This window comes from Aspergillus fumigatus, chromosome 1 (assembly GCF_000002655.1).
Source record: "Aspergillus fumigatus Af293 chromosome 1, whole genome shotgun sequence".
NCBI lineage: Eukaryota > Fungi > Ascomycota > Eurotiomycetes > Eurotiales > Aspergillaceae > Aspergillus > Aspergillus fumigatus.
The window spans coordinates 4,570,332-4,590,960 of NC_007194.1; the positions used below are offsets into that span (position 1 = coordinate 4,570,332).

At 50.4% G+C, this 20,629-nt stretch overlaps 8 protein-coding genes across 8 annotated transcripts; 4 read left to right on the forward strand and 4 right to left on the reverse strand.

The window, feature by feature from the left end:
- Positions 1 to 107: 107 nt before the first annotated feature.
- AFUA_1G16750 (sideroflexin family transporter) lies at positions 108 to 1,649 on the forward strand. The gene is made up of 4 exons (XM_747950.2): positions 108 to 320; positions 379 to 512; positions 576 to 670; positions 725 to 1,649. The coding sequence occupies exons 1-4, from the start codon at positions 217 to 219 to the stop codon at positions 1,403 to 1,405; spliced, it is 1,014 nt and encodes a 337-aa protein (XP_753043.1). The 5' UTR covers positions 108 to 216; the 3' UTR covers positions 1,406 to 1,649.
- An 11-nt stretch (positions 1,650 to 1,660) lies between these two features.
- On the forward strand, positions 1,661 to 2,550 carry AFUA_1G16760 (GNAT family N-acetyltransferase; the record flags this gene model as incomplete). Its single annotated transcript, XM_747951.3, has 3 exons — positions 1,661 to 1,899; positions 1,966 to 2,132; positions 2,219 to 2,550. Exons 1-3 carry the CDS (start codon positions 1,781 to 1,783, stop codon positions 2,548 to 2,550), a joined length of 618 nt encoding a protein of 205 aa, XP_753044.2. The 5' UTR covers positions 1,661 to 1,780.
- Positions 2,551 to 2,608: 58 nt separating this feature from the next.
- On the reverse strand, positions 2,609 to 4,567 carry AFUA_1G16770 (amidase; the record flags this gene model as incomplete). The annotated part of the gene is made up of 2 exons (XM_747952.2): positions 2,822 to 4,567; positions 2,609 to 2,763 (listed from the first exon to the last, which is right to left on the reverse strand). The coding sequence occupies exons 1-2, from the start codon at positions 4,182 to 4,184 to the stop codon at positions 2,609 to 2,611; spliced, it is 1,518 nt and encodes a 505-aa protein (XP_753045.1). The 5' UTR covers positions 4,185 to 4,567.
- A 220-nt stretch (positions 4,568 to 4,787) lies between these two features.
- On the reverse strand, positions 4,788 to 8,652 carry AFUA_1G16780 (putative protein kinase (Lkh1)). The gene is made up of 6 exons (XM_747953.2): positions 7,216 to 8,652; positions 7,086 to 7,164; positions 6,680 to 7,027; positions 6,160 to 6,622; positions 6,017 to 6,104; positions 4,788 to 5,962 (listed from the first exon to the last, which is right to left on the reverse strand). The coding sequence occupies exons 1-6, from the start codon at positions 8,029 to 8,031 to the stop codon at positions 5,762 to 5,764; spliced, it is 1,995 nt and encodes a 664-aa protein (XP_753046.1). The 5' UTR covers positions 8,032 to 8,652; the 3' UTR covers positions 4,788 to 5,761.
- A 105-nt stretch (positions 8,653 to 8,757) lies between these two features.
- Positions 8,758 to 12,272, reverse strand: AFUA_1G16790 (uncharacterized protein). The gene is made up of 3 exons (XM_747954.2): positions 10,953 to 12,272; positions 10,162 to 10,901; positions 8,758 to 9,941 (listed from the first exon to the last, which is right to left on the reverse strand). Exons 1-2 carry the CDS (start codon positions 12,016 to 12,018, stop codon positions 10,261 to 10,263), a joined length of 1,707 nt encoding a protein of 568 aa, XP_753047.1. The 5' UTR covers positions 12,019 to 12,272; the 3' UTR covers positions 8,758 to 9,941; positions 10,162 to 10,260.
- Positions 12,273 to 12,301: 29 nt separating this feature from the next.
- Positions 12,302 to 15,822, forward strand: ysh1 (cleavage polyadenylation factor subunit YSH1; the record flags this gene model as incomplete). Its single annotated transcript, XM_747955.2, has 5 exons — positions 12,302 to 12,856; positions 12,913 to 13,010; positions 13,346 to 14,489; positions 14,543 to 15,197; positions 15,254 to 15,822. The coding sequence occupies exons 1-5, from the start codon at positions 12,704 to 12,706 to the stop codon at positions 15,820 to 15,822; spliced, it is 2,619 nt and encodes an 872-aa protein (XP_753048.1). The 5' UTR covers positions 12,302 to 12,703.
- Positions 15,823 to 16,064: 242 nt separating this feature from the next.
- Positions 16,065 to 17,922, reverse strand: AFUA_1G16810 (aminotransferase, class III; the record flags this gene model as incomplete). Its single annotated transcript, XM_747956.1, has 5 exons — positions 16,065 to 16,322; positions 16,382 to 16,834; positions 16,916 to 17,262; positions 17,332 to 17,621; positions 17,843 to 17,922. 5 exons carry the CDS (start codon positions 17,920 to 17,922, stop codon positions 16,065 to 16,067), a joined length of 1,428 nt encoding a protein of 475 aa, XP_753049.1.
- A 23-nt stretch (positions 17,923 to 17,945) lies between these two features.
- On the forward strand, positions 17,946 to 20,490 carry AFUA_1G16820 (RNA-binding signal recognition particle subunit SEC65). The gene is made up of 2 exons (XM_747957.2): positions 17,946 to 19,844; positions 19,932 to 20,490. The coding sequence occupies exons 1-2, from the start codon at positions 19,430 to 19,432 to the stop codon at positions 20,288 to 20,290; spliced, it is 774 nt and encodes a 257-aa protein (XP_753050.1). The 5' UTR covers positions 17,946 to 19,429; the 3' UTR covers positions 20,291 to 20,490.
- The last annotated feature ends 139 nt before the right edge of the window (positions 20,491 to 20,629 follow it).

The following is a 20,629-nucleotide window of genomic DNA, read 5'->3' on the forward strand; positions in this document are numbered from 1 at the left end:
ACATCAATTGGTGCAGTCTGATTGGCTGAACCCCCCGCTTATCGGCTCACCGCCCTTGATAGCGTTTGTGGTTCCCCGATCAATTATTTTCGCTTTTCCTTCGATGACTCCTCCCAGCGCCTTCTGCTCAACATCTGCCCTGTTTCGTTCTTTTTTATTTCTCTCTTTTTTAGTCTGTCGTTTCTAGCATTGACTGCCTTTCTTAGACTTGCAGCCATGTCTGCGTCAATTCCCGGCAATCGGGACCTTCCCGCGTCGCAGTATGATCTAAACACATACTGGGGTCGTGTGCGCCATGCGGCAGATATCTCCGATCCAAGGTGAGTGTTCCAACATTCTGTCTCGATTTTGCTGTATCTCAACTGACGCATATCCTAGGATGTTGTTCGTATCCCCGTCTGGTCTAGAACAAGCGAAGCGTCTTATCTCGTCTTATAAGCAAAATCATATCCCTGTTATGACTCCCGAGTTGTGGCGGGCGAAGAAGGTGGTGGACTCTACATTGCATCCAGGTGTGTTGGTAGTATTTGGTTGCTTAATATAAGCTATGGGTCGTCTAACTTTGGCTTGTCAAGACACTGGCGAACCAGTTTTCCTTCCCTTCCGGATGTCGGCTTACGTTCTTTCGAATCTGGTGGTAACGGCGGGCATGCTTACACCTGGGTTGCGGGTATGAACAATCTGACGATCGAATCTTTGAGGAAACATCATGCTGACTGTATAGACTACTGGAACGCTTCTGTGGCAGATCGCCAACCAGTCGCTCAATGTCGCCATTAACAATGCGAATGCGAACAAGTCGACTCCTCTGTCGGTCTCTCAGATGGCCAAGTCATACTTGATGGCGGTGTCGGCGTCATGCTCGGTGGCCCTGGGTCTCAATGCGCTGGTCCCTCGGCTGAAGAACATATCTCCCAACACCAAACTTATCCTCGGCCGTCTGGTGCCCTTTGCTGCGGTTTCCAGCGCAAGTGCGCTCAATGTATTCCTGATGCGTGGCGAGGAGATCCGTCAGGGCATTGATGTCTACCCCGTCCTCTCGGAGGAGGAGAAGAAGAAGCGCGAGGAGACCGGTGAGCCGGTCCACAGTCTAGGCAAGAGCAAGAAGGCCGCCACAATTGCGGTCGGTGAGACGGCCATCAGTCGGGTACTGAACGCGACGCCTATCATGGTGGTACCGCCCCTGATTCTCGTGAGGCTGGAGAAGACGGCCTGGCTCAAGGCTCGTCCGCGCATGGTTACACCGATCAATCTGGGCTTGATCCTGGCCACATCGCTGTTTGCTCTTCCGCTGGCCCTGGGAGCGTTCCCTCAGCGGCAGGCAATCAGTGCCCAGTCTCTGGAAGAGGAGTTCTGGGGCCGAGGAGGCAAGGACGGGCAGGTTGAATTCAACCGGGGTATGTAGATTGGCGGATTGGACTTATAGCACTTTGACGCTCTGAGCATTGCTTTGCGTCTTCATTTCCTTTTGGCAGGGGCGGGAATCTGAATAGAAGCCCTCGTCCAGTGGCATGCACATGGATTGTTGATATCATGTTGTTTAGCGCATAGACCAACTACATATATACACATATATACCACTGATTTTGACGACCCCGTGACCTTTGCACACTGTAGAATATGCGACCCCCTCCGTCCATTGTCTCACCTTCAGGCTGACTATAAATGAACTAACCGATGACTCACTCCACCACCCACAAGAAGATATGTAAGGTTCCCCCTAACTCGCACCATCAAACCACTCCCTCAAGAAATTATACCTCCAATCTGTCCCACCCAAATGGAACACTCCTTCCCCCCAACCTTCCGCACCGCCCGCCTCCGATTCGACGCATTGGTCGACGCCGACGCGGCAGGCATCCACGCCATCCGCAGGTTGAAAGAGGTGATGAAATGGAGGTATTTATACCATATCAATCTGACGCATTCATCTAGTTTGCGAATAGCCCATGCTGAGGAAGTTAGTCTGAAGAAAGTCCCTGATGCGGATCTCGCAACGACGAGGAAATGGGTGGAGGAGTATCTGAGGCCGGAACCGCGTGTGCCTGGGAATGTGGGGTATGTGATTCGGGAAATTGAGCCTGTGTCCGGGTCGTCTGCGGCGGTTGGAGGGGTAGATGGAGATGGGAAAGGTGAGTTTCCAGCCACTCGTCTGGTTTTGGGTGGATTTGTATGTATGTAATATGTGTGGGCAGAGCTAAGGCAGGCATGCAAACAGGCCGGATTATCGCTTCTATTGGCTTGCGGTATGGGTTTGTGGAGGCACTGGGGGGAAAGCGCTGGGAGCTGGGGTATATCTTTCACCCTGACTTCTGGGGGAAGGGGTATGCGACTGAGGCTGTGAGGGGGTTGATGGATGCGTGGCCTGGGATTTATCACAGGATTACATGGGGGGAGGAGCAGCAGGAGAGGAGCGAAGAGGTGGTTGCTATCACGGACAAGGGGAATGAGCCGAGTATGCGTGTTTTAAGGAAGTGTGGGTTTGAGGCAGTGGAGGAGTTTTTGGATAAGGCTGGGACGCCGTGTGTGGCTTTTGTTTATAAGTCTTAGCTTTGGGTGGCTTTGGGATGATACCAAGTTGTTTGTGTATATACATTGGATAGAATGGCTAGATGGGAAGATCTGGTGGCCGTCTGCCCTGGATGACTCTCTCAAACTGCTCTGCAATGTCCAACAGGTCGACGTCTTGCCATGGTTTGCCCATGAGCTCCAAACCGATTGGTACACCTTGAGGAGCGGACTCAGTCTGAGGACTGAACCCAGCTGGAAATGGTTAGCGGGGCTCTTCTCCGCAACATATGTTTCAATCTAATTCACATACCAGGTAGACATATCGCTGGCCTTCCTGTCAACGCAGCCAGAATACCGTTCCTTCGTGGCTGGACCATTGAACCGATTGGAGCAACCAGCTGTCTTTGGTGTGGGTAGACCAGAGCGTCCAGTTGATGTTCCTCGAAACAATCCTCTACAGACTTCTTCAATGCTGCAATTGTCGCCAAGCGAGATTCATACTCTGGACTTTGCATTGTATATGGGCCGTCCTTCTGCAGTGTACGATAGAGGGCCGGTGTCACGGCTTCTTGGAGGTACTCGCCGCTGGCGACGATCGAGTTTAGTGAATCATGCGGCGTGAACGCGATCAATGACGATTGTAGGAAGGTGTCGATGACACTGCGGAACTCGTATGCTTGCATGTCCGCCGTGGAAATGAGCGTGGGAATGTCCCAGTGGGCGCGTTGGGGAGAGAGCGTGACGAGCTCGACTGGCACGTTAGCTCTAGCTTTATCCAGCGCGTCCAGCACTGTCTGGTTGACAATTGAGCCTTCAGGATCACCGTCATCCGCGAAAAACGATCTCAAAACACCGATCCTTTTGCGTCTACCACATGTCTCGGAGCTACGCTCCATTGCGTCACGTTGACAATCCGTCGTAACCTCGTCGCCCGCGTCTTCGCCCTTCATCACATCGAACAATAAACGAACATCTTGGACCGTCCGTGCCATCGGCCCCGCCACATCCTGCGTGTCAGTGACAGGGATGATTCCTCTCCGCGAAATCTGTCCCCTAGTTGGTCTGAATCCGATGATCGAGCACGCCGACGCAGGCGAGCGTAGCGAATTCATCGTATCCCCACCACATCCTACGAGTGCTAGATTCGCCGCTAGAGCAGCAGCCGTCCCACCTGACAAACCGCCGGGTGTCCGCCTGAGGTCATACGGGTTCCGCGTCTGACCTCCCAGCGAAGAAACAGTGACACCCTCCAGCGAAAGTTCGTGGAGATTGGCCTTACCAAGGATAATGGCGCCAGCGCGACGCAGCTTCGTGACGACGAAGGCGTCGGCTTTTGTCTGTAGGGAGTGGAGGGCTTTTACTCCAGATGTTGTAGGCATGTCGAGAGTGCTGTAGGTGTCTTTAAGGATAACGGGGACCCCATGAAGGGGCGGAAGGGTATGGTCTTTCCCATGTTGCTGTAGAAGTGCCTCCGTTTCCTGGTCTCTTTGTCGGGCCACGTCGAGTGCATTCTTGTTGACCGTTATTAGAGCTTTGAGCAGGCTATTATAGCGTGATATTCGATCGAGGTATGCTACCACAACCTCAGTGCAGGTCGTCCTCCTGTCGCGTAGAGCATCATGGTACTCTGATACCGTAAGCTCTTGGATGTCAATGGAGCCTATACTTCCCATATCTCCCTTCTTTGAACAGGATAATCAGTCCGTCTGAATGTTAGGTGCACCCGAGGATATACCTCTTCGCCATGAATGAGGGGTAGTGTATATTTGAGGACCGGGATTATTGAGCAGTGAGTGGGGGTCGGCAATTTGCATCGTCTATCGGATTACGGTGGACTGAGTTCAACTAGATAGCGTCCGCGTCATGATAGAGCTCTATTACTGCCGTCGTTGTGCTTCACATCAATGTCGTCCATGACCCGGTATCTCCCATCCTTCCTAGTATGTCTTCGTCACGGCCGAAGGCGAACCGCAGCATCCTATCATTTAAGACTTTGGATATCAACAATTTCTCTGAAAGTGAAACTGATAGTCTGTATTCAGCTGCGTTACCCCACTTACTCCAACTCTCTTGGAGGCTTGGAGCATGGATCAACTAGTGTGAATGTTGATTGCTAGTTGTGGAGACGGACTCTCGGAATGGTGTGGCGTCCCCGGGTTGATAACAATGGCTGATTGAGAGAGGGGAAGCGCGCTATCCTGGATGGAGGCTGCGTCTTTGTAACCAAGACGAAGATAAGCCGTGGTTGATGGTGTTGGCTGTGTTGACAGCTGTATCAAACAAAGGTAGATCTTATCCATTCATTTTATCAATGCGGCTGCGCCAAGGTTGCTGCACCATAGAACGGTAAGCTCTAGGTATATGAAAACCGATGTACACGAAAATGATATATCAATGACAGACCCATCTAGACGACTACTGTGTCAAGTCGTCTATACATGACTGGACCCCAAATAATGCTCTGTTTGTCAAATCTCATCTGAGCCAAACACTGGCTCTTATTGAACGCGTGCCAATATAGTGTTGGGTCCGCCGCTTAAATAGAACACCGAGTCGAATGGTAAATCAAGTCGAAGAAGAGAAAGAGGCCTAGCTCCATGCAAAATGTAAATAGGCCGGTATCATATCACTGGCGCCCACCAGAAGTAATGAAAAATAGTAGACAAAACGGGCGTAGGTGATGGATAAACCATCCCCTTGCTCAGAAGGAAAAGATTCAATGGATGATTGAAGAAGGGGAAATAAGGTAAAATAAAAAGCCGTCCACGCAAACCCATAAATCCAGGATATAACCCTTAAACATAAATCAAATAATGTAGAAAAACAACATATGTCCTCCGTAATCGCTGACTCCAGGGTATGCTTTGGAGTCCGAGTTCCCTTGCTCTTTCTTTTCTGCTGATTTCTTCAAGTTCGAAACAATCATGAATCACAGTTGGGCCCTTGTCCACGCAACTGAAGTCCGCCAAATTGTATCCATAGTCCTCGCGTTTAGCACCAAACTCCGTAGTCACGTAATATATTGTGTGTGGAATATGTCTCGTGGGCGCTATAACGTAGCCAACGTTGACTTCGCAACATCTGCTCAAGCGTGGCCATGTCAATCAACACTATCCAAGAAAAGAAGGAGTTCTGCAACCCTCGCGTATCCTTAGACAACGGTTATGGCTGCTACTATTAAGATCCGGACCCTGCCCGAAATGAGAGTACCAGCGACATTGCCACTTTTCGAGATTTACTATCGAGACGGCTAGCTGCGTTGACCGCCGTTGCGTTGCAACTGCTGACCGATGCGAAGAGCCTCGGTGCCATCATCAATTAAAGACTCCTTGAACCACGGGTGCTTCAGAGCCTCTTTGGCAGTGATACGGTTCTTGGGATCGTAGACAAATATCCGCTGCAGAAGGTCAAGGAACAAGCGATGGAATGTAGTGTTGGTTGGAATGAATTCCTGTGAGGTTCGTTAGCGGCTGTTCTGGAAAGGGGTCCTCGCAAATAAACCTACAGTAAGCTGCTTCATAGCTCTCACATACTTGCGCGAGGCTCGTGTAGTTTCCTCATTAGGATAATCCAGCTTGTTTCGGTTGAAGTATCTGGGCTGAAGTCAGCATCAATGTCCTCACAGAAGCGTAATGGTTCAGAACGTACTTGGCCGCCTGGTTCTGAGTTCCGTTTCGACCTCCCTGGGTCGCTTGCTTGACCAACTTTGTATCGATTTTAGAGCCAATAACCGCCTCCATCATGGCCAGGTGTTCTAGGTTGTCGTGCGTCTGGAAAAGGGCATCCCCCGTGAAGAACTCAACCAGAATGCAACCGATACTCCAGATATCACAGGGGAAACTCCAGCCCAGATTCAAAATAATTTCGGGAGCACGATAATGTCTCGTGGATACCACCGACGAGTGGTACTCATCATCAAAAGTGGCCGACCCGAAATCGATGAGACGGATTTCGCTGTCCAACAGCACACGTCGCTGACGGGCATTCCGCGAAACTGCGTGTGAAGAGGATGGAATTGTTCGGTTGTAGGTGAATGTCTGGTATGCGTTGCTGACGAGGAGGATGTTCTCGGGTTTCAGATCGGTATGGATGAGGTTTAGGTCATGAAGGACTGGAATTATCAGTATGAAACTAGCCAGCGACCAGAGAAAACCGTAGGGTGACTCACAGGCTACGCTGGTGAATAGCTGCCGAGCGAAGTTCTGAATCTGACTACTGGGAAAGGGCACAAAGCCGTTGCCTTTGAGGAAATCAAAGACACTCTGGCCCAAAAGATCTGTGACAATGCAGATATGGTTTCGGAAATCGAAGCAATCACGTAGGTGAATGCACTTGTTTCGGTTCGTCTTATCATTCGAGGCCAACGTTGACAGAACCCGAAGTTCAATTCTGGACGCGTCACGGTATTTTTGTATTGACCGAATGATCTTGACTGCGCAGCGAGTCTTGCGCTGCCTGTCATACGCCTCAACCACTTTACCGAATGTACCTTGTCCTAGAAGCTTGATGATCGAGTCTAAAAGATTAGCATCTGTTACCATGCGAGGCAAATCAACTAGTTTACAAAGACTCACATCGGTCTGTCAATGGCGTGTCTGGCGTCACAATGTAGTGGCCGTCGTCATCGTCATACTTCTCATGGCGATTTCCATACTGCAGAGAGTGTTAGATAGTGCATCCAGATACTGAACCGTCAATACTCACATCTCGAACAACAGGCACTGGGACTTCCTTCGCCTTGATCGGTGGCTTGGGAGGGGGGATGTAGCTCAGGAATGCATCACCGGCAGTTTCCAATTCCCGCCGTTTCTGTTCTTCGCGGGCTGACCTGCGGGTTGTCACACGCTTCCGCTTCTGGCCAACATTGGCGTCTTCATAAAATACACCGTTGGTAGCCCCCGTACTGCCCTGTGAACCCAGGGATGTGGGAGCGGTTGTGTGTAGGGAAGTCGTGCGGTCTGTAGAAATGGAGGCTGCGGAGGACTCTTCACCGTATTGCTGAGGATTGGTGGAAAATGATGGACGATCGTAGTATCCCAGATCATAGGCTGATTCAATTCCAGTGCGCCTTTTCTTGCCGGCAGGTTGAGCCATGCCGCCGTTCGGGGCTGCTGCCGCAGTGGTACGGGACTTGCCTTTGGACTGTTCTGGAGGAGGCGTGTCATCGATCACAATGACCTCTTTGGGAATGCCATTTTTGTAGAACTCGCCCCAGTCAGGCTTCTTCTTCCTTCTGCTTTGATCTGGCCCGGCTGTGCCCGTGCCGACTTCGCTCTGAGCCGGTGGAATGGCTGATGGGGTGGAGGCAGGCTGCACCATTTTCGAAGATTGGTTATAAGGAAGGGGTGCGGTCGAAGGAGGGGCGGCGTACGGGTAGGGAGCTGTGGCTAGGCGAGCAGTCCCTGCAGCGGTTGTGACGGGAAAGGAGGCGTTTGGCTGGTAGGCGTGGTGATGAGGAAATGCGTAGTGTTGCTGGTGGTGCGTGGGATGCGTTGCAGTGGCCGTTGAGGGTGTAGACATGATGATTTAAGGCACTCCTGCTGGCTGTAGGAGTGTCGGATGGTGTAGAAAAGAAAAAAAGGATCGAGAAAGGAGTGTCAACGTATCCGATCGGTTGATCGTGAGCGGTTAGATCAACTCGATGGACTAAGCTGGAGACCCAGCGACTACTTTTGTAATTGGATCTCTCAAACCGAACACAAATCCCAGATTATTGGATCGACAGCACGGCAGGCAGATTAGCGAGAACGAATATGTGGAAAGCGAACAAGAGGAGGACGGGCTTCTCAACGAGCAGAGAAGTGTCGCTGCGTGGAGATGACGACTGGACGAGGCGGTCGGTCGGGGAAAATGTTCGGTGGTATTTAGAACGTCTCAGTTGCTTTTCAGCAGTGAGAAATAGAAGATTAAAACAGCATTGGGTTGAGGCAGAGAACATCTATCCAGGAATGAAGACAAGATGGTGATGGTGATGATGTTGAAACGTGTGTTTGAGGCGAGAATTGGGAGGGGATGGAGGGTAGACCTCTCTACAGGCGGACAGGGCGAGTGCGCAGCCGGAATGGAGATACTGTCGAGATTGGTTTTAGTCCTATTCCTCCTGACTACGGCTCCAGAGGACGACTCGAGACTGCTAACCGCAAAATCTACAGTAGAATAACCAACTGAGGAATGGCAATGGCGCCTCGCCGCTCGTGCATTATTGTAAAGGCGAGGGTTCGCTCGGCTATGGTCTACACACAGGCAGCGCTGGGGAGATTTTACCGAAGAATTTCAGTATCGTGTTGTATGTCTTGTTGGCCTCAAAAGGCAATGAGGAATTCGAGAAAAACTATATATCCTTGCTTCGCTGGTTGTGCCCTTTCAGACAATCTCCAAAGCCCTGTTGCATCCTTTGCGTAAGCAAATGGCGCAGATCGCAAGGCTCATCTAATTTAGCCATCTAAATGCGCTGGGGCAACACTGGCAGAGCCCATAGCGTCAGATGAATATTCGTAATGTGAATGCGATGCTGATTGACCGCCTAGGACCACAGATGTCTGTCTCTTCTCTGATTTCGAGCCACTCAAGGTGGGGTTGTCTGATAAACGTCCGAGAACATGTCTCAGCTGAAATAGGCTCATTTTCTCTCTGTTACTCCAGCATTCAACACCACCGTGGAACATTCTCATTGTGAGGGTCTGTGGCGATGGCATGGCAACTGCACCAATGGTAAATCATGCCCGCCGTAAAAACTGATCAACGGATGTCATGAGTTTCTCTCCTACACTAACTCGTTCTGGATATAGTGCCGTGCCTCCGGTTGTGAACTTTTTTGGCCCCTCCACTTTTCGGCCGACCCCTACCTATGGTTATTATAACAGGTACCTACAGAGTACAACAGTACGGAGTACACTGACATCATATAATCCCATCAGAGTGACTCCCGAATGCATTCGATAACAAACAAAAAATACATGCGAACTATGCCAGGAACCATGATATCATGCTTCTGTGGTCTATTACTTGTATGTCCAATCTTAATTCACCACTTGTGTCTTCAGGGATTGCAGAGCGAAGGTTGCAAATCGGGGGTTTGAATCTCTAACTCCGAGCCTTGAGGATTCAAATATCGACAGTGGATCTTCTGACTTTCACTCAAGCTAAGCACTACTTAAGTAGTAGTAGATATTTCTGCATCCACTTAGTCTGGATCGATCTTACAATATGCACCGACTCAAACACGAAGAGACTCGGGATCTTGAAAATGATCAGAGTGCCCATTTTTTTGATGATTGTATCCTTCTAAATCTTGATTAGCCTCGTCAAGGCGCTTGATAGATTGGTCGTGTTAGGCTCCATGCTGGCAATGGAAGGCAAGCGCGGATAGGACAGAGAGGACAATTGAGATTTGTATGCCGTCGCGGAAATTTCATAGCAATTTCTTTATTCTACATGAGAGGGTATCAGCCAGGTAGTTCGATAATAACGATTCTGCATTCCGAGGTGATCGAATCATTTTATGTGATCTGAATAAGGACAGAGTAGAATGCAGTGCCCCTGCTTCGCCTCATGAAAACGCACACATAAAGACACAAAGCCTATGCCTCGAAGAGCAGGAGGACATGCCATTTGGGTGGAAGGTGAACCGCAACGCCAAGAACGACGAACCTGCGTAGTAACTGCGCGGAGCTTGGAACATAGATCAATAACAAGCTCTGCCACTTATCTCGGTGACAGACAACTAGATATGGGAGTGAGCTAAACGAACTAGTCTGCTCGGTCTTCTTTGATGTCCTTAGAATACGCTTTCTGCACATGCCGGGAGCCTCTGCCATCCATTTCGAGCATGAACAAGATATCGCGGACTTGGATTCCGGCACCCTTCGCTTTGTCTTCCCGCCAAGCCCCAAGGTGTTTAGTAGGGACAGGAGCTGGCTCTGCAGTGCGGCCAGTCTTCTCTGCGCCAGTGGTGTGAGGTGCGGTATTGACTCGTGACGGAGTGGCGAAGCCGCTGGGAGTAGCCGAACCACGATTTAGCCATGAGTATGATTTTTTGGCTCCAAACATACGGCCAGAGAGCATGCTATTCGTGGCTAATCGGGCAGTCTCCACAGATTGCTGATGTTGCTGAGCCTCACTGGCCTTTGCATCCATCAATTTCTTTGCTTCCTTCTTCGACAAACCTTTCTTGTCGAGACTCGGGGCTTTTTCTGCGATTGGAGTCGATGCACCGGAACCTGGTACGTCGACAGAATCTGCTCTGGGCAAAACACCTTCCCCGAGGATAGCGTTTGCACTGCGCTTCGCGCGTTTGGCGGCACGAGCCTCTTCATTAGACACGTCCTTCTCCATGAGTAAACGATATTTCTCGGTCAAGGTCGCCGCTGGGTCAGTCGCTGAATGAGGCCCTTTGTCCTTGTTAGCATCCGGAAAACTCCTGATCTAAATTTGATGCTTACGTTTGAGTGGTGTCTGAGGGTTGTCCACACCACTGTTCACTGGGCCGGATGATTCTGCAAGATCCTTCCATTCAATAGGAACCTTTCCATGAGAATGGGCTCGCCTGCTTCTCGCAAGTGTCGAGGAGTAGTCGACCACTGTGCGCAACCGTTCCTCGCAAGCAATCGACATTAAATTCAATATATCAACCAAAGGGGCCCCTTCCTGGTTTAGGATAGTCTTCCCCGTACGAACAATGGACGAGCCATCCGGTCCAGTAACCTCAATAGGCTGAGGACGACCTGGTACAGGGTGAAATAAGCCTTCTGCCGGTATGCGAACACCAAGTTCAAAGCCGCGTCTCTGTAGCCTTTGTTCTAGTACCTTCGTCAGTAAGAAAGGCTCTTGTAGATGGTATTGTGCGCGTCTTGCTGCTTCAGTGTCTTCCCGAGTCGGCTCATTAGGGTCTTTGAACGGCGCAGGTGGTTGCGACGCCGGTTCGGTATAGAAAGAGTCTTGTGTGACTTGCGGCTTGAACTGGGACGGTTCGCTGAAACTGGGGGTGGTGGAAATTGTCCCGGTAGTAGAGGCTTGGGAGGCGAAAGAAGTATTGAGGGCTTGTTGAGGTTGCTGTTGCGATGATGGTGGTTGTTGTACTCTTAAAGACTGTTGCGCTTGAACGCCGGGAGCCGAGTAGCTACTCGTGAGAAAGGCCTCTTCTTCTCTGACATCAATTCCAGACGATGCTAGAACATCTGTTAACTCGGCAGCATCTGTCGCCTTTTCTACCGGCCTAGAAGGTGGACCCATCGTGCCTGGGGGCGGTGGCGGGGCGGGTGTTTGAGGCATCCCACTCATGTTGATCCCATTCATAGGAGTTGGGGTTGGTTGATTTGACGGTAGCTGCAACGTTCCAAAGCTGGGAGATGCGTATGGGGATTGGGATTGCGGAAGAGGAGAAAGGCGCTGTCGCTTAGACGGTGGAGGGATGCCACCTCCATTGACGGGGGACGGTGCACTAGGTGAAGGTGAGGATACAGGAGGAGACATTGATTGAGCAAACTGCTGAGGCTGAGTTTGTGCCATGGTGGTCAAGATGCTTGGGCTTTGAGCCAGCAGATAGAAATGCGGCAGGTATCGAGAATGTCGCGACTATAAAGATGTCCGCGCGTGAGTTGAAAACGTGAGCGGACTGCTCGAACCGCCGCCGCCGCCAGCCGTAACCATCTCAGGACGCTTAGGTCGACATGAAATCGCAGGAAGTCGCCGCTGGGAGAGCCGAATCAGGTTATGGATTGAGGTTGTGGTGGTTGACTGACTTGAATGTGTTGCTCGCGGATGGGAAGGGAGCTTTTGACGAGGTTTGCTTGCTCAGAATCCCCGAGTAGGGAGCTCAAGGTCACGTGCAGGTTATGTCAGCAGAATCTCTGGTGAACAAGAGAACCTGCGACTTCACTGTTTCAAAGTAGTTGAGAGCGAAGAGACCATCTGAGTGAAGGATGGTTTAGCTGTGTGTGACAGAAGCTTTGATCGGATCATATTTGGTGCATTGATTCATGATCATTTTATCTTCTTTGCAATTCTGAAAGTCTTGTCATCATACGATACTCGATGGCCGGTTTATCTCGCGCTGTTTGAGATACAAAGCATTGATCAAGATTGAAGGTCCACAGTGCTTGACAAACGAACTCTACAAACCAATCTAAGCCTAGGATCTCATCTTCCAATGCTATGAGATTGAGCCCTCAGCTCATACTCTAGGCCTTACTCCATGGCGACCAAGCGCAAGGCGTCGGCGTTGAATGCCGCCGTCGACGACGAACCCGTTGACCCATCTGACGAACTTGCTTTCTACTGCTTAGGCGGAGGTAATGAAGTCGGTCGGTCATGCCATATCATTCAGTACAAAGGGAAAACAGTGATGGTGTGTTGTGCAATTTCCCTCCTTGTTTGGCGACAATTAACTGATGGCCAATATAGCTCGATGCGGGCATGCATCCTGCGAAAGAAGGATTCTCGGCTCTCCCATTCTTCGACGAGTTCGACCTGAGCACGGTTGATATTCTTCTCATAAGCCAGTACGTGAATTGTTCCTCCCTATCTGATACTTTACTTTTTCGACGACAACCTTCAATGTTACATCGCACTCCAGAGGGGCCGTGTGGGCGTCCACAATTCAGGGCCCTTGCTGCGGTCTGTGAAGAGCACATCTGCTTCAGTGATACCGATCCTAGATCCATGTACATGAGCCATACAATACAATACATACCTGCTGTTAATTTTCCCGTTTCTTGTTTGTATCTCGATATCAGTGCTCGCACGGTGGAAGTTTTGACACCATGGCATCCTAGATTTTACTGGCTCTTCTAGTCTATCTTAGAAAGTTTGCTGATAAGTTGCTCTCGGATCTTAGCTTTCACGTCGATCACTCTTCCGCTCTTCCCTACGTCCTCAGCAAGACGAATTTCAAGGGCCGAGTATTCATGACACATGCGACCAAAGCCATCTATAAATGGCTCATCCAGGACAATGTGCGAGTTAGCAATACGGCCTCATCATCTGATCAACGCACAACATTGTATACTGAACATGATCACTTGTCTACCTTGCCTTTGATTGAGACGATCGACTTCAACACGACCCACACGGTAAATAGCATCCGCATTACGCCTTTTCCAGCTGGCCATGTTCTTGGGGCTGCTATGTTTTTGATCTCGATAGCTGGCTTGAATATCCTTTTCACTGGTGATTACTCTCGGGAAGAAGACAGGCATCTGATCCCGGCAGAGGTACCCAAAGGTATCAAAATCGACGTCCTAATTACCGAGTCCACATTCGGTATCTCGACTAATCCTCCGCGGCTGGAGAGGGAGGCGGCTCTCATGAAGTCAATAACGGGAATTCTGAATCGCGGGGGTAGGGTCCTGATGCCTGTTTTCGCTCTCGGGCGGGCTCAAGAGTTGCTCCTGATTCTCGACGAATATTGGGAAACGCATCCTGAGTTGCAAAAAATACCCATCTACTATATTGGAAATACTGCTAGACGATGCATGGTTGTGTACCAGACCTACATAGGCGCCATGAATGACAACATCAAACGACTGTTTCGTCAGCGCATGGCGGAGGCGGAAGCCAGTGGTGACAAGAGTGCCAGTGCAGGGCCTTGGGACTTCAAGTTTGTTAGGAGTCTCCGGAGTCTGGAACGTTTTGACGATGTAGGAGGATGCGTCATGCTAGCTTCACCCGGTATGCTCCAAACAGGAACAAGTAGGGAACTGTTAGAGAGATGGGCTCCAAACGAACGTAACGGCGTTGTTATGACTGGATACAGCGTGGAGGGAACAATGGCCAAGCAGCTGCTTAACGAGCCTGAACAGATCCCTGCCGTGATGTCACGATCGGCGGGCGGAGTATCGCGACGAGGACTTGCTGGCACCGACGAGGAACAGAAGATTATGATACCTCGCAGATGTACGGTGGACGAAATCAGCTTTGCGGCCCATGTAGACGGTGTCGAGAACCGTAACTTTATCGAGGAGGTGGCCGCGCCTGTTGTGGTGAGTAACTCTTGAATCCTTAACCAATGAGTCCGTGGTCTCATATCTCCCAGATTCTTGTTCACGGCGAGAAGCATCAGATGATGCGACTCAAGTCAAAATTACTCAGTCTCAATGCCGACAAAGCCGTCAAAGTCAAAGTCTATACTCCAGCAAATTGCGATGAAGTTCGCATCCCATTTAGAAAGGACAAGATCGCGAAAGTTGTCGGTAAATTAGCCCAAGTCGCTCCTCCTTCGGATCAGGACGATGGCCGCTTAATGTCCGGTGTCTTGGTTCAGAATGGATTTGATCTGTCGTTGATGGCGCCTGATGACCTCCGCGAGTATGCTGGTTTAACAACAACGACAATTACATGCAAGCAGCATATCACACTTAGCTCTGCAAGTATGGATCTTATCCGATGGGCACTTGAGGGTACCTTTGGCGCTATCGAAGAACTCGGTAGCAACGAGCGGAGTAAGGTCAAAGAAGAGTCCACAAAGGCCGTTAACGGAGAGCAGGAAATAAAAGAGGAGCCGGCAGATGAGGAGATCCCGATGGAGGAGACACAGACATATCTCGTCATGGGCTGCGTTCTCATCCGCTATCACTCTCGGACTCGTGAGGTAGAACTAGAATGGGAGGGAAATATGATGAATGACGGTGTTGCCGACGCGGTCATGGCGGTGCTGCTCACGGTTGAGAGCAGTCCTGCATCGGTCAAGCGTATGCTGATCCTTTTCTCATTCACGGAATATCTTGATGCTGACTGATGACCTCAGAATCCGCAAAACTCAAACATCATCACCACCATCATAGCGATCTGGAACTACCTAATCCCCATGCCCACCAAGGACCTGAAGAGACATTTGAGAATCTGCTCATGATGCTAGAGGCGCAATTTGGATCGAATATTGCACCGATTGAACGACCGCGCATTCCTTCTGGTATTCGTGCGAACAGGACGACCAAGGCCGATCCGTCGGTATCAGCCGCCGTCAAGACCAAATCAGATGCTGCAGGTGAGACTCCTGCCGAGTCTCAAGAGGACGAGAGCACGGAAGAAATTGAGGCGGCAGAACTTGCTCGTCTTCAAGCACTTGGAATCCCTTATCCTGGAATTGAGATCAAGGTTGATAAGCACGTCGCGCGGGTATGGCTCGAAAATTTCGAGGTCGAGTGTGCAAACACCGTGCTCCGGGATAGAGTCCGCGTGGTCATTGAACGGGCCGTGGAGACTGTCTCGAGCATGTGGGGGGAAGGGCATCCGGCAGCCCGAGCCTCAAATGGAACGCAAGGCAACAAGGAGGTGGCTGTTTCAAAGAGTAATGAGATTGAGGCAAGGGCCTAAATATGTTTTTCCTAATCTGTAGCAATAGTGCATACTCCTGACAGTGAGGGAAGTGAGGGATCCATGGCCAAGGACAAGTAGGTGTTTCGGCGAAGGTCATTTATCATTCAGGAAATTCTGAAAGAACACATAGATTCTGCAATACGAATGCAATCAGATTTCAATACAGTCATTAATAATGCCATTCGGGCGCTCGAGTAGTCATAAAGGCACAATCGACTGCTGTCAAGTATTACTGTCTTCTAGATAATGCCGATGTTCACGAAAACCTCTTCAATCACCTTACCCGCCGTCTCAACGATGATATCAATTTCGTCCTTAGTCACATTATAAGGAGGAGCGAGAAGGACATGGTCACCGCGTATGCCATCGACGCATCCGCTCGCTGCATATAAGGAGATCCCATGGACAGGCTTCATGCCAGTCTCTTGGACGTGGAAGGCAACGGCAGTCTCTGGAGCAAAAGGCTCCTTTGTGGTCTTGTCCTTGACGAACTCAATCTATTAACAGCGTCAGTCATGTTCCTCCTTTCGATACGCATAGAAAGATGGCGACGTACTCCCCAGAACAGCCCCTTCCCTCGTATATCCCCCACGTTCGGATGCGCCTGCAAACGCTCTCTGAGTCGATTTTCCAGGTAAGCACCCATGGCCCGCACATTCTCAAGCAGGTTTTCTTCCTTGATAGTCTTCTGAACGGCCAACGCAGCCGCACAAGCGACGGGGTGACCTTGGTACGTCTGTCCATGTCGAAAGACGCCAGTGCCCTTGTCCATCGCCTGCACAATCTTCTCGCTGATCAAGAGACCAGAAACTGGGGCGTATCCTCCTCCGAGTGCCTTACCGATAGTCTGTAGGTCGGGAACAACACCCTCGTCTTCCCATGCGTGCAAGGTGCCGCACCGACCCATGCCGCACATCACTTCGTCGAGAATGAAAAGCGCTCCGTATTTTTCACAGATGGCTTTCATGGCCGGAAAGTAGCCTGGGACGGCAGGGACGGCGCCGAGGGCCTTGATATCCAGAATGTCGGGATTAGGATCAGCATGTCAGGCTAACGGTGATTACTGATGGATTGCTCGTGGAGTACTCACCGCACCGACTACCGGCTCAGCGATAAAGGCGCAAACCGTCTCTGGTCCCACTCGCTGGAACTCCGCATCCAGCTCTGCAGCTAGTCGCGCGACGTAATCTGCGTCCGATTCATGCTCTTTCTTTCCGCGGTAAGCGTAACATGGCGAGACGTGCGAGGTGTTTTGCGCGAGAAGAGGCTCAAATGGCTGGCGACGTAGGACGTGGCCTCCTGTTGCTAGGGCGCCGAGTGTGATTCCATGATAGGACGGCAGGCGCGCGATAAACCGGGTTCGTTGCGGTTGGGCGGGCGATAATTCGAGGAAGTACTGGCGGGCAAGTTTGAGTGCTGCCTCGACGGCCTCGGAGCCTGTGTGTGTGACCGACTAAGTTAGCAGGTTGGTGTATTTCTGGTCTTAAACTTGAGACGGTCGCGCACCAGAGCTGACGACATAGAGCTTGGAAAGCTTGCCCCCCGTCGAATCACAAAGGAAACGAGCAAGTTCTTCCGATACCTCGGTACCAAAGAAAGCAGTGTGGCAGTAGGCAAGCTGATTGAGCTGGTTAGTAACAGCCTGAGTTGCCTTCTCGTGGCCGTGGCCTAGACAAGAAACGGCAGCACCGCCTGTGGAATCGAGGAATTTGGATCCGTCCTCCAAGAAGATATAGCTGCCTTTACCGCCGACGGCTTTCTTGGGAATAAAGCGTGTGTCTCTATGCAGAACAGCACTGCGAGTATTGGATGCTATGCGATGTTAGGCCGAGGACCATGGATGTACCTTTAGGTTAATACACACCCGTTTGAGTCATACTGAAAGAAGCTTTGGTACTTATGCCAGAAGATGTGGAATGAAAGTAAGGCCAATCCAATGATGAGTAGGTTGGGTTAAGCAGCACAAAGAATCGCAGATGGTAAGAAAGAAGAACCTATTTATACGAGTGCAGCCCACTGTACTGGGGTGGTGCCGTTATCGCCAACATCTCCCTCACACCCCAACTTTTGTTCTCCAAATGCGGGGCGCTTCGGCATGCCGATTAATGTACTCCATAAAGCCGAGACTATAATTGGCATTGACCGCCGACAAACCATCACGCTATCCTTTCTTCGGCATTTTTCGGTTAAGTCTGGTCGAATCAGCTTTGTCGCCTAGATATTAAATACCTATCACTCCTGCATAAGCTGGACGAATCCCAAATTGAGGGGACGTATGGACTGTACACGTGTAAGAGGATGGATGCCTTGCAATACTACTTTACACTAGCTTGATGAAATGGATATCCATAAGTTGTCTTCTCATCGGCTGGAGATGATGGTTACAACGTTGGCGAATTCTTAAAATGGATCTCATGGAATCCCATCACGAAGTTTGATGTGAACTCCAAAGCATTGACATCGGCGATAATGACTCAAAGTCCATCATGCAGGTTATCCATAATGGCGCCGAATACCCCGCATGGTTGTCTAACAGAGAGGAGACGTTAAGCTTGCAAATGACCTGTATACCCTATGCCGCTTGTCTATCTTCTATCAGATACCACAATCTCCGACTTCAGCAGCATATCACATTGGAAAAGGAATACCCAGCTGGCTCGCATAAGGGCTACCCGATCAAGGATGGTTGCGCATTGTTCTGTCATGACTTGATTCTGTCAATGAGAGAGCTGTTCTGGTTGACCTTGACCGCCGACAGAATCGGTGCCTGAGCCCAATCGCAAGGAATGACACCTGATCAAGACTGATATGACCATATGGTGAATGGTTCAATGTCCCGACTTGCATGATGCAAGGGGGTTCTGGCCATATTTTGCTTGATGTTCGAATTGTGCGATGGTGAAGAGGAAGTTCCCAATTATAGTAGCAATTGGGCATCGCTGAATGAACAGTTGAAGACCGATGCAAAAGGCCATAACATACGACCTAGCTGCATTACTGGCGTGACCGCTACACTCAGCTTTTTGTTGAAGCCGAATAGAAAAAGTAGTATGACTGAGTCTCCGAAGCCGACTGCGTTCTCTTTAGTTAATCCCACAGAGCTGTTAGGCCAAGTCACAAAAGGAAGGGATGCCGAGCTGGGAGTAGCATATAGCATGTGACCCCTTGAAGGTTCCTATATCTGCTCGTTCAGTCGATCGATCCCCATTTAGCAGCGTCCTGCAGATTGGCAGGTGTGTGGGTGGCTGTGTACATTTTTTCGATTTGCCTCAAAACTCTGTCAGGACCTTAAAGTCAGCAATTCGCACATCGCCAAGGATACTAAAGAGACCTCTGCTTGAGATTCAGACTCCATCTTGTAGTGGTATGGAGACGACATGCTGTGATGCAGCTGTAAGGCGGAAACTGTTGACAAGGACCATGAGCTCTCCGCTTCGCACTAAAACCCCGTTCCGCACAGTAACATTCAGAAGACAGACTTCCATGTCCCAACGACCACCACTACTCTTAAACGCGTCCCCAACAATCGCTGCGCTGCTCTGACTCATAGTATTTCTTCAGTGTTTTTTTTGCGCCGATATTAACAACATTAGCGCCCAGCAAAATGTCACGACGCGCGCAAGTCGAGGAGGTCTACGACTCAGACCCAGAAGAGGTCGCTCCCTCCGACCCCTCAGCCTCCATCCTTTCCCCTGCTGCAATACCTCCTCCCGGCGCTTCGAATATCCCAATGAGACCGGCTCCTGAGCCTCGCCGAGAGATCCCAAAGCATTTTCAATGTTTATATCCAGTTTACTTCGACAAGACTCGATCCCGCGCCGAAGGCCGCAAGGTCGGCATAGAGCTTGCCACTGAGAATCCGTTGGCTCGGGACATTGTCGATGCTGTACAGATGCTGGGCCTTAATGTTGGCTTTGAGCCGGAGAAGTTACACCCGAAGGACTGGGCAAATCCGGGACGAGTGCGGGTTATGTTGAAGGACGAGGATGGTAACCTTATCAATCCTAAGATCAAGAACAGTATGTGCACTGCCCCTGGCTACTTTTCGATTCCCCGATTCCTTTCTCCACTCTCGCAGATCGCGAATTAAGACTAACTGGCTGTAGAGCACCATCTCTATATCCTCGTTGCGCAGTATCTCAAAGCTCACCCCACGACCGAAGAATCACCCTACCGTCTGAGAATCAGAGGCCTCCCAATGCCAGAGAAGCTCCCTGGTGCTCCTCCAGCTCCCCGAGGCTGGAAGATCGGAAAGATCCTGCCGATCCATTCCCCCGCTTACAGTGGCGGAGGTGTTAGCGATAACCCCCTCAAAGATGCCATGGCTGAGATGCAGAGCATGGGAGGAATGCCTGGAATGCCTCAGATCCCCGGTATGCCCAATCTTGCTGGCCTGATGGGCGAACCGTCCGCCGCGAGTGGCAGCGAAAAAAAGAAGAAGGATAAGAAGAAGGGCAAGGCCTGATGTCGACAGCTTTATATAATACCGTCACCTATCTGATTCTTGTATCTATTGCTCTTCTGGGTGCATTGCATGGGCGAAAGGCGTTCTTGTGGGTGACTAGACGGCATTTCCTATGTTGTTCCCTGATACAGACTCATGAATTCATGACAGCTTGATTATCTCCAATGAAGATTACAATAAAATTCATCTGCCAGACTGGCATTCAAATTTACCCTGTAGGCTATCTTGTTGCACATAGTAACTAAAGAAGGTCTAGAATGGTTAAAGCTAGCAACTTCATACACCGCAATCGTCATTGGTTGATGGTCTCCGATAACCAACGTTGGCCCCGGCAGCGTC